Source organism: Brachyistius frenatus, unplaced genomic scaffold, assembly GCF_029030835.1.
Source record: "Brachyistius frenatus isolate BFR_SWC_R1_liver_20210118 unplaced genomic scaffold, ASM2903083v1 Contig_68, whole genome shotgun sequence".
Lineage (NCBI taxonomy): Eukaryota > Metazoa > Chordata > Actinopteri > Embiotocidae > Brachyistius > Brachyistius frenatus.
In genome coordinates this window covers 905137-917325 of record NW_027210667.1, presented here as the reverse complement: position 1 = coordinate 917325, position 12189 = coordinate 905137, and the positions used below count along the sequence as shown (strand labels likewise).

The 12189-nt window shown below is 41.3% G+C and overlaps 1 protein-coding gene across 1 annotated transcript in view; it reads left to right on the top strand.

Moving 5' to 3' along the window:
* Positions 1–11938, top strand: part of frem2b (FRAS1 related extracellular matrix 2b) — a 50953-nt gene extending 39015 nt beyond the window's left edge. The window contains exons 8-24 of the mRNA XM_069707409.1: positions 792–1001; positions 1109–1306; positions 1404–1568; positions 1799–1981; positions 2076–2206; positions 2319–2474; positions 2716–3019; positions 3195–3326; positions 3523–3854; positions 5639–5831; positions 5956–6060; positions 6324–6451; positions 6564–6698; positions 7650–7776; positions 8337–8524; positions 8616–8762; positions 9577–11938. Of these exons, the coding sequence (XP_069563510.1) occupies positions 792–1001; positions 1109–1306; positions 1404–1568; positions 1799–1981; positions 2076–2206; positions 2319–2474; positions 2716–3019; positions 3195–3326; positions 3523–3854; positions 5639–5831; positions 5956–6060; positions 6324–6451; positions 6564–6698; positions 7650–7776; positions 8337–8524; positions 8616–8762; positions 9577–10080 (3338 nt within the window). The 3' untranslated portion in view covers positions 10081–11938. The remainder of the gene's footprint in view (positions 1–791; positions 1002–1108; positions 1307–1403; positions 1569–1798; positions 1982–2075; positions 2207–2318; positions 2475–2715; positions 3020–3194; positions 3327–3522; positions 3855–5638; positions 5832–5955; positions 6061–6323; positions 6452–6563; positions 6699–7649; positions 7777–8336; positions 8525–8615; positions 8763–9576) is intronic.
* Positions 11939–12189: the final 251 nt, after the last annotated feature.

The window sequence follows — 12189 nt, the reverse complement described above, 5'->3', positions numbered from 1 at the left end:
TTCCAAGCTCAACAGTGCAAGGAGATTTTAACTCTGGATATGTTGAGTGGATCACCTGGGGAATGTAAACATTGCTGTAGGTTGAGGGGGGAGAGTCCACTGGTGGACACTTGTCTTCAGGCACTGGATCTACACATTGTTTATGAAGTTAATAGTAGTGTGAGTGAGGACGGAGCTTCAGGAATGCATTCTGATTGTTCTGCAATTTAGCAAGCGCTTTGGACTTTAAGACCGGTTGCTATCTCCTCAAGTCTTTCCCACAGCTGTTATTATCTCTCGCCTCCAGGCGGTTTTCACCCCCTTCACACAGCGTCTGAACATCTCTGCTCCTGCCTGCATTTTATGTGCAAAAATAACTAGCATCTAATCATATGCATGCAACATGGTAAAAATGCAAGCCCACACTTAACACACATAACTGGGTCAGAAGTACATAAAGAAAGCCTGTGGGCCAAGGCTGAGCCCGCAATACCTGGACTCTTCAAAGAATGGCAAATGAATAACCTGTCAGCGCTCGGGGACATGTCCAGTTTCTTGCAGCGCTGCTTTAATCACGCAAATTTCAGCTGTTCACAGCTATTGACCGTGAGATAGAAACAGTCATTTTGTCAGCATGTAGGCCGTATCCTTTCATCCCGCTTCGTGCCTCATTTTCACAAATGAATTATGAAGTGACATGGGATCTGCTGTCAAAATAAGACCAAGTACCGTAGTCCATTTGTGCCATATCCACCATAAACACTGAACTCTTTGAAACATGTCTGACTTATATTGTTGTGTGGTGGGGGCAGCTGGGGCGGATTACGTGGGGATCAGCCGGAATCTGGACTTTGCTCCGGGGGTCACCATGCAGACGTTTCGTGTGATCATCCTGGATGATCTGGGTCAGCCGGTGCTGGAAGGGCCAGAGAGGTTCGAGCTGGTGCTACGGATGCCCATGAGTGGGATCCTCGGGGAGCCCGGCAAGACTGTCATCCTCATCAATGACTCCGTTTCTGACTGTGAGCAGAAATCTTGGTTATAATATAAATGTATTCAAATGATTAGTGATTCATGATTGTGTTATGCTACATTTCTGACTATAATGGATTTAATTATGTCTCTCTAGTGCCAAAGGTGCAGTTCCGCGATGCTGTGTACGTGGGCAATGAGAACTCCGGGCAGATCTCAGCCACTGTGTACCGTAGCGGTGATATCAGCTACAAGTCCACAGTACGCTGTTACAGCAGGCAGGGAACAGCCCAGGTCATGATGGATTTTAATGAGAGGCCCAACACAGATGCTTCCATCATCACCTTCTTACCAGGTGGTGTAATAAGACCGAGCACACCTGCCTTTGCATAATAATTTACACACATGTGCTCACTCAGTATCAGATTTACATATTGCTTTTTTTCTTACAGGAGAGGTTGAAAAACCTTGCTTACTGGTGCTAGTTGATGACACGGAACATGAGGAAGAGGAAGAGCTTCGTCTTGTGCTGGGAAGCCCCAAGAGCGAATCTCCATTTGGAGCTTCTATTGGAGGGCAGAATGAAACACTCATCAAGATAAAAGATGACGCAGACAGTAAGAATGCTTTGTTCTCTTGTTATGTGTTGTCTTTCAAAGCCTCCATGTACATAATTTACAAATGACAAAACCAACTTTCAAGTTGGATTATATCTACCATAGTGTGTTTTATATTACCACTGGGGCAACAGACTGTGAAAGTTGTACCCACGACGACAGTAAAATGTGGTATCCTGTGATGCTGCAGTTTGCTAGCAGATTTAAAACAATGCAATATGCTTTCTCAGAGGCGATTATCAGTTTTGGAGAGACCAAATTCAGTGTGAACGAGCCGAAGGAAAGGGGCCAAGTGTCTGTGGTGAAGATCCCAGTGCTGCGCGTTGGAGACACCTCCAAGGTCTCTGTTGTCAGAATTCACACCAAAGATGGATCCGCCACCTCGGGGGAGGACTACCATCCCATATCTGAGGGTAAATAACACTGCCAGACACCTTTTGTCAGGGCCAGTAAAGAGTGAGCATTTTTGTCAAATATTTGTCAAATGTCTCTGCTTTTTCCCGACAGAAATTGTGTTCAAACACGGGGACAAAGAGCACTATGTGGAGGTGGAGATTTTATATGACGGTGTCAGAGAAATGAGGGAGGCGTTCACTGTGCACCTAAAGCCTGATGAGAACATGGTGGCGGAGACGAAGGTGAGGGTTAAGCCAGATTAGTATAACATTTAATGTGTCTATTATCACATTATGAGCAGCAATTTGTTTGTCTTTAGCATCCCCTTAATTACTCTTCTTTGTCAATCAATAGATGAGTAAAGCCATCATTTATATTGAGGAGACCAACAGCATGGCGGACGTCACGTTCCCCTCAGTGCCCAGAGTGGTTTCTCTGTTACAATACGATGACATCGACAGGACCAGTGACGCTCTGCCTGTGGCCGGATACCCTGTCATTTGTGTTTCTGTAGGTCCCAACAAGTACTTGTTCACATACTTTTTAAATCAATTACTCTGCTATTGATTAACAAAGCTTTTTGCCACACAAGTTTTCAACGGGTAAATTTGTTAATGAGGTAGTATTCAGCACATTTGCACACTTTGCTTTATTTTCAGCTCCCTTGAGGAGCCCTCTGTTGTACACTGAAATATCTTTGGCTTTTTGAGTGCATTTTACTCACATGCATACTTTCTTTTCCCTTTTCCAGGCCTGTAACGCCAAGTACCCAGACTATGACAAAACAGGCTCCATCTGTGTAAGCGAGAACATCAACAACACCCTGACTCGTTATCGTTGGCTCGTCAGTGCCCCCACCGGCCCCGACGGCGTCACCAGCCCGATGAGGGAAGTTGACTTCGATACCTTCTTCACCTCCTCCAAACTCATAACCTTGGACTCAGTCTATTTCCAGGCTGGCTCCAGAGTCCAGTGTGCGGCGAGGGCTGTGAACTCCAACGGGGATGAAGGTCTAGAACTAAGTAGCCCCATTGTGTCTATCAGCATAGACGAGGGTGAGTTCAGCTCATTCCCTAACTTCAAATTTTTAGTGGAAGTGGTTCAGCACAATAACCAGCTGCTGGCTGCATTTAGTCTCCCACAACAGTGTTTTTATTTTTACTCTGACAGAAAACTAAGAAATATAAACTGAAACCATTTCATGCTTCTTTCTGTATGTTGTGGTTGCAGGAATGTGCCAGCCTCGTGTTGCAGGCACAGTGGGGGCCGAGCCCTTCTCGGCCAAGCTGCGGTACAGTGGGGCAGAAGATACGGACCATCCCAACCTCATCAAACTAATTGTCACCATGCCTCACATTGATGGTAAAAATAGCAGATTTTATGTTAGTTTATCACTAACAGGCCTCTGGTGGGTTTAAAACCCCTCTCAAGCTAAGAGGCACTTACAAATGTTGGTTCCATACATCCCTTATCAACCTAATTGTTTCAATATGAAGGTACTTCAGTTAGTTAATCCTTAATTTCTGATCTAACACTCCTGTGTCTCCTCTCTCTGCAGGTATGTTGCCTGTCGTGTCCACCCGGCCCCTGTCTAACTTTGAGCTGACGCTGAGCCCTGATGGTACCCGTGTTGGTAACCATCGCTGCTCCAATTTGTTGGACTACGCTGAGGTCAAGACTCGCTATGGCTTCCTTACTGAAGACACCAAAAACCCAGAAGTGATCGGCGAGACTGCACCTTACCAATACAGCACTTCCCTCAGGGGATCCAGCGCTCTTCGCTTCTACAGAAATCTCAATGTGGAGGCGTGTTTATGGGAATTCACCAGCTACTATGACATGTCTGAGCTTCTCAGTGACTGCGGAGGCACCATCGGGACTGATGGACAAGTAAGCAGCCCCACCTTTGAGCTTTCGCTCACCTTTGACCCCTTTTTTTCATTTCTAAACATGAACTGCAACGAGTCAGTTCAATAAAGCTTTGGCCTCCCTTGAGGATAGGAATATGGACTCAGCAGTTACTGGTCTGTCCTATAACAAGTCTAGCCCATTTTCAAACCTAATTAATAATTTACAGTCATATTAAAACCTTCCTTGCCTACGAGGTTTTTCTTGAATGATCCTGAAGTAAATACTAGCATGCAAAGAAGTAATTAATGATTGTCTGGAGTCTCATATTAAACTCTGTAGTAATGTCTAACCCAACACCTTGCTTCCTTTAGCTCCCTCTAGGACCGGTTACTTGCCTCGCACGACCAGTTATTTGTCTTGTCAAAGCGGCAAGTCAATAACCAGCAGCTTAATAAAATTGGTCTTTCTTGCCCTGTGCAAGTGTGCTCCATTCAATAACAAAGGCATCACCTAGGTGATAACAGCCTCTGTCAACAAGGAGAACTGTGTTGCCTGTAGCTACATGATGTAAATGTGAATGCAGCAGTCATAAACCTGTCTTGACAAGTAAGCAGCATGATGCCAGTAAAATAAACTTCACCTCCTGTCACTTATAGTACCTCGAGGTCAGAAACCAATAAACACAACACGGACCCACACAATACTCAATAAATGGTGGGCACGTCGACTGCCTCTTCACTGATTAGTGACCACATTCATTGGAGGTAATAATTTATAGAAGAGAAAAAGAATTAGGTACAAATAATATGAATGCTGTCTTTCCATTGTGGGAGAGAATGATATGAATTTAGCTCTTGTATGTTTATTGAACAGAACAAAAGAGGTTTATAGACGAACAGAGTGAGGCCTCGCAGGTTCAGTTTCAGGATCTGTTTTTCAATGGAAAAAGGAACAGCCTTTGTTTGGGGGTGCCCTGTGACCCAAGTGCTGCTCTAAGTGGGCAGGCAGGACCGGAGACATCTCTGTGAAGGCCGGGGCCAGTGTCATGTCACAGTGCAGGGCTTAGTGTCCAGCTTAACAGGACGGCAGGAATCTATTAAGGCCCAGCATGTTGTGTCAGAGGGCCACTCTGCAAATCATTTGCCTGAGCTCTCAACGCCCAGAGGCGCAGGCACGTCTCCACATGAACACAAAGCCAGTGCAGGCAGGTACCTCTCACAGGTCAGAGGAAAGTGCAGATACCAGGGAGCGCTGTCTCCCAGGACTCTCACCACTTAGATCATTCTTTGCCTATTTTACAAAAGCTCTTTGACGAAACAGAGAATGTTGGGGTGAAGTGCATTCATGTAGTGTATATTTTTCTTAAAGTATTTGATATTCCACTTGATGCGAAGTAAAATCAACCACACATCATGGTTAGTTCATAGTTAATTTGCAGTGAAATTACTAAGAAATGCAGAATTTGATCTGTAATGGAATACATTAAACCTTACAGCCATATATAAGCAATGGACATTACTCTGCTTAAAGTAAACTTTATAAGCATGATTTCCCAGTAAAGTGTGCTTCATGTTCTCTAATGTATGTGTTTGGAAGTCCAATAAAACAATGGACTTAATAAAGCACAATGCAGAACAGAACATATATTAGCCATGATGGCAGAATATTGTTGTGTATTTTGTTTGTTAGATATAATATGTGTACTGCAGGATGTCATCATGTTTACATACTAATGTCTCAGTAACAAGACTATCCTATAGGTTGATCTGAGAAGTTTGAATTCCATTTTGCACTGACATGTCATTGCTTTGTTTTAACCGCAGGTGCTGAACCTGGTCCAGTCTTACGTGACCCTTCGAGTCCCGTTACATGTGTCATATGTCTTCCACTCACCTGTGGGAGCAGGGGGATGGCAGCACTTTGATTTACAGTCGGAGATGAGGCTCACATTTGTGTACGACACTGCCATCTTATGGCGGGACGGCATCGGTAGCCCACCGGAGGCTGAACTACAAGGCAAGATTTGAGCAGTAATTTGCAATATACAGTTTTATTTTTGAATGTGTGTCGGGTTCACCAAATGAGGGAATGTAAATCAATGAAGTAGCCCAATTTAAACAATCTTTCACTTTCCTTGCAGGTGCCCTTTATCCAACCAGCATGAGAATAAATGGGCAGGGACAACTAGTAGTTAACTTCAGAACAGAGGCTCGATTCAGAGGGCTGTTTGTGTTCGCACATCCAGGTACAGTACATCATATGGAAGACATGTCATATGAATTTGATGTGATATATAATACTGCATTAAACCATGTCATAATGTTTTGTATAGAAATTGAAATGTTCAGGTTTCTTTGTTTAGTGAAAGTGAACACAGTTTGTAACTTTGTGGCTTTCATCTGTGATTTATTATGAGTTAGTTTTCTGTTTGTTTTTTAACTATAATATCAGAGCATGATGATTATTCAGGTGCAAATAATTGAATTGATGTGTTTTTTTTCCCATCAGCTTCACCAATCACCTCCATGGTTATGTGTGCCGACCACCCTGGTTTAACCTTTAACCTCAGTCTTGTGAGGAATGAGCCAACCTACAACCAGCCCATCCAACAGTGGACGTTCATCTCTGATTTTGCTGTGAGAACGCAGTTTGTTTTCCAGAAACCAGTTTAATTTTATTTTTTTGAATTTATTTATTTATTTATTTTTCACACATCTAATTATTTCGGACCATGTTTTCCACTCTCAGGTGCGTGACTACTCTGGCATGTACACAGTGAAGCTGATCCCGTGCACATCCCCTCCCAGCCTGGAGTACACCATCCCTGCTGTCTGCAATCCCAGAGAGCCTCTCACCTTCGATCTGGATATTCGCTTTCAGCAGGTAATTTCAACGCGTATAGAAAATTGCACTTCTGGCAGTTTTGTCAGATCTATTTCATAATGACACTCATTGGTGTTTGGCGGTGACTCTGCTCGAGTGATGCATCAAATCCATCTGAGCAAGTATGACAGAGACAGTCCTGGAGATCACAAACCAGCCGGAAGAGCCTGAGATTCACAACATTTGAATAAATGAACACAGAGAACAACGTTGAATGATGCATAAGGAGGTTGAGGGAGATGAGTTGCAAATCTGAAGTAGTGTAATGTGAGAGCGATGCAGGACAACTGCAAAGCTCCATTATTTTTTTTACCAACATGTCAATTAAGTTGATACAAGTTATATTTGGAGTAAAAACTACTTATTTAATAATGATCACTGAATTATTCATTCACTGCTTCACTCATTGCTTCCTGTAAGTCGTGCCTCTTGGCTCCTGTTCCCTCAATTCTTTTATATCTCTATCATCAGAGAAAACGGCATCCATGTTCCCTCCATCTGATCAAATACTTATAAAGAAACAAATCTATAATCATCATTCTCATTTTAGTCCATTTAGCTGCACCTAGAGTGTGTTTAGCCTCTGGTTCTAGTGCCAACATCCAATCACCTAAAAGTCAAAGCACCATCGTGGGTAAAAGTAAAGATGATCAAATTCATGAATGAAAAAAAAAATGAATCGAAACCCAAAGAGATGTCTCGAAATGTTATATTTTGTCTAGCACTTAAAACCCCAACCACTAACAAACCACTAACGATTATATAAAATAAAGAGCAAGCAAATTCTCACATTTTCTGGTTCGAACTTCAGCACAGAGTTCCTCTGATTGTCTACAGTATAATTGGTTGGAGAATTGGAACTATTTACAAATGCAAGATAGTATACTATACTGATATCTTTTATTGGCTTCGTCTCTAAATGTGCTTGTTCTGTCTCCTGTGTGTTTCCAGGTTAGCGACCCAGTGGCTGCTGAGTTCAGTCTAAACACACAGATGATCTTACTCTCCAAACGTACGCTCTGGCTGTCGGACGGCTCCATGGGCTTCGGACAGGAGAGTGACATTGCCTTCTCCCAGGGTAAGATAGTCACATAGTCATAAAACGACCACCTTTTGAAAAATATATATTTTTTAAAAAGGCTCCAATATTTGTTGAAATTGAATAGAGAGCTGTTTTTTTTTTTTTTTTTTCATTTCTCATCTCTCTGAATTTCTCTCCATTCTACAGATCAAAAAGAAATCCCAATATGACAAATATTGACATTCATTTGTTCTCATTTATTTCCTGACTCAATAACATAAAAGGAAACCAAAATGAAGCTTTCATTTTGACTACTTTCACGTCTTTTTTCCTAAACAAGCTGATATTGATGTGAGAGCCTGAATTGTATTTTGTTCAACAAGCTCTTGAAAGTTTTTTGAACATTCTTTGAAGCTGATGTCCAAGTGAGTGTAGAAAGCTGTTGTTGTTACCCAGACTAAGAGTTTTTGTTCTGAATACTGTAGCTGAGCAAAATATAATTTTTCAGAGAACTCAATCAGCGGGCATAATAAAAAAATAGATATATTAGAAGCCTTTAATTAAACCATTGAGTTTGTGTTTTGCAGTAATTAAAAACTGGATATCTCTTTCCTCAGGGGATGCGGTATACGGCAGAGTGATGGTGGATCCAGTGCAGAACCTGGGAAACTCTTTTATTTGTAACATAGAGAAAGTGTTCCTGTGTACTGGAGCTGATGGATATGTCCCTAAATACAACCCCAGCAACTTTGAGTTTGGCTGTCTGGCTGATGCTCCATCACTGCTCTACAGATTCAAGATCATCGTAAGGAACAACAATGATAATGACAATGATATCTCGTATTATGTCTCATGTACTTTGTGTATATTCAAACCTCAGCATTCTTTCACTCCAGGATAAGGCCCAGCCAGAGACGCAGGCTCGGTCATTTGGCGATGTGGCTTTCAACGCCTTCCTGGCTGTGGATGACTCCGGTGCTTTAGCTCTGGTGAGACAGCCTGGGGCAGATGGTTTCAGGATGGATTCCACAGCTCTCTTCCAGGTCAGTATAAAGGTCAAGTACAATAAACAGATTCAGTGCACACCCTCAAATATTTCACATTCTCACATTTCACCAGTCCATTATAAATTCCAGAGATTATTTTGTACTGGGATTTGTCTGGCCACTTAACTTTAATGGAACTGGTGATAATATGTCATCCTGCTGTACACGCAGATGAAACTACTGTGCTTTATACAAGTCACAGGAAGTGTCCATAAATGTGTCTTTTCCCCTCCGACACTTTACTTTTTCTCTTAACAAGTTAATGGAAAAAACAATTCACCTCGCAGACACTTTCTGTGTCCTCGTGGGAACTTCGTTTTGAGTGAACAACCTTGTCACCAAGTGGGCTGGCCTTTATATTGCCTTTGGCAAAGCAATCATATGTATGACTCCCACTCTGTGCCATTAATTGATCCAGACTGCTTCTTCTGGACAGTAGGTGGTACATGACCTGTTAGGAGGAAAAAGTCAACATTAGTAGATTTACAGGCTGGAAAGGTATGTTCCAATAGTTACAAGCTTTTATGATGTTATACTCAATTGTAGAGTGAGGGGACATACTGTATGTTTGAGGTGAAGTTGTGTGGTTTATGTTTGACCATGTAAACACTAATACATAAAGAACACCATAACAAATGTTGAAAGGAGTCCACAAGGGGGCGTTACAAGGACAGTAGCTGTATTTTTGTTAAATGCTTTTCATGGTGGATTTCTTTTATTTTCTACTCAACTCGTAGGGATCAACAAAATGATGAAAATGACGTAAAGATATACAAATATACTTTTAAATAGTATTTGTTGCTTTTTCCAGGTGGCCGCAGGGAGAGAGTGGTACATACACACCATCTATACTGTCCGTTCTCGGGACAATGCCAACCGCGGCATAGGGAAGAGAAGCCTGGAATACCATGTGATGACTCAGCACACAAGTACGCTCCCAAAGAGTCACCATCGTCCCAGAAGATCAGCCAACGATGTGCCAGACATAGCAGAGGAGATCGGCGTGAGTAACAACCGTGGCACCAACATCCTGCACATCGCGCTGGACCGCGGCAGCCAACGGAGGACCAGCCCCGAGAGGGAGATCTTCACCAAAGGGAACATCCCCCGTGAGCTCAACCAGAGAGAGGGTGATGACAGACTGGTGTTGTTCATTGGTATTTTCGTTGGGCTGCTCCTCACGGTGCTCCTCATCATTTTGGTGTTGTTACTGGTACGGTCCAAGCAAGAAAAGAAGGAAGTACCCAGGAACTCCAGCAGCGCAGAGCCTATGATGACTCGAGGCCTCAGTAACAGTGACAGTTCAGAAGTCTAACCCGCAGACGGATGATTGAGAGATCTAGTTGATATTTTTATTTTGCAAGTGCCTCACGTTTAGATATAAATTGAAGATTGTGTGTGAAGCAACACAAACTACAAGAGCTTTGGTTCTGTTCAGAAATCTACTTGAAATACTGCATCACTTTCACAGCTAGGGAGCGGTCCGGACGCTCACATGGACATGGACAGTGTTAGGAGCTGTTTCAAGTTGTCGGCACTCACTTCATGATTGGCTTGTGATGCTACTTGATCCAAAAACAAATGTATTATTACATTTCCAAAGGTGCTACAGATGATGCCTCTTGACTTGATGGGCATTTGGTGTTTTGCTGAGTACAAGAAGCAGGATATTTTGCATACTGTTGTTGTTGTTGTTGTTGTTGTTGTTGTGTTTGATTTGCTGCACCAAGACACAGTTTTGCTTACACTGGGATAATCTGTCTGTTCTTATAGAGAATGATTTGTCCTTAGATTCAGTGTGTGCCTAAGAAGTCACAGGATTTTGAGGTTTTATGGTGTAAAATGTTTGTCCTGTGTGATCAGCAAAATAACCATTCAAATGAAAAATCACATGGGTGAATATTGTTTTCTTGTGCTCACGTTTTTTGCATGCATTTAAGTTTTGTATTTTAAGATTAAAAAAAAGTCTAAATGCTGATTTGAATTGTGACAAATGTGTCTGATCTACTGTATTTCCACCCGTTTGTATTTTATAGTATATCCCATGAAAACCAGTATTCATCAGTAGCTGACTTTTGCTAAATTTTCCCTGTTATTTAGTTGTTGAAACACTGTAAGAACGTATGATTGACACATGGCACTAAATCAAGTAAGAGAAGTGAAAGTTTTCTGTAAAAATAGTCTCCAGTATTGCAGCGACTTTTAAGACAGCTGGTCTGCAATGTAGTGTGGTAAAGTAATGGGTAAAAGAAACTGCTTTCACTCTTGGCACAACTGGTCTGCTTAATTTCTAAATGTTGACTCCTGATAGCAGTGACTCAACATCCCCCTCACAACAAGGTTATGTGTTCATTATGCTGTTTCGGATTTCACTTAAAGGGAACAAAATGTTTTGCCCTTAATCGACGTCTTTATTGTCAGAAATTCTCCCCTAGATTAATTAGTTTTAAATATATTTATTTATTTTTCAATGCATTATCATTTTGGCACAAATCATATACCATTCTCTTCTACCTTTTGAATTTTGAGCTGAACCTTTATTTCTCAAACTGTATTCCATGTTTGTTATTGTGACATGAATATACTGTATTTATAAACAGTTTATGTGCACCGTGCTTGCATTAAAAACATGGTGCACACAAAGCATTCTATAGGCTTTTTGTTTATCAGTGTTTTTATTGTTTTTTTCTCAGATCCAGGCACCGGATTGCCATAAAATCTGATTACCTCGTACTGCTGTATATCCTATCATAAACATTAGCTTCATAATCACCACTTTATAAACGTCAGGTTTATTTGCAATTTTACTTTGAAATTGAAAACAATTCTATGCAACCTGTGATATAACACCTTCATAAAATGTTTTCCCCCAAGTGTGTTTTTTTAGTGCACAACTTGCTTGCTAATCTAGATTTGTCACTGTATCAATGTACTGTGTTTCTTTTAGTACACTCTAATGCTTCGAGTGCATTCTGAGCTTTTTATGCACATGTATATATATATATATACATATATATATATATACATGTATGTATATACATATGTATTACATATAAATATATCATTTGGATGTTTTGGGAATGGTCATTGTTAAAAATGCATACTGTATGTGCTGTAAGTATTTGTAACATAGACCAGAAGCACAAAATGGTCTGCAAATAAATAATTTTTCAAGAAAACTGTAGTAAATGAATTGGCTTTACGGGATGCAGAATTTTTTAGAAGAGCAGTGCGAAGCCATAAATACTGTTATACTTAACTACTACAGGTTACTACTTAAGCGATATTACAGGAGAGGGTGTACCTGACCGCATACCAACTCCTGTAATATTGCAATTATACAAGTTACCAACTAAATAAAATGTGTTATCAAAATGAATTCATATTGGGGAGCAAGTTGCTCTCAAAATATTAAAACTTTTTT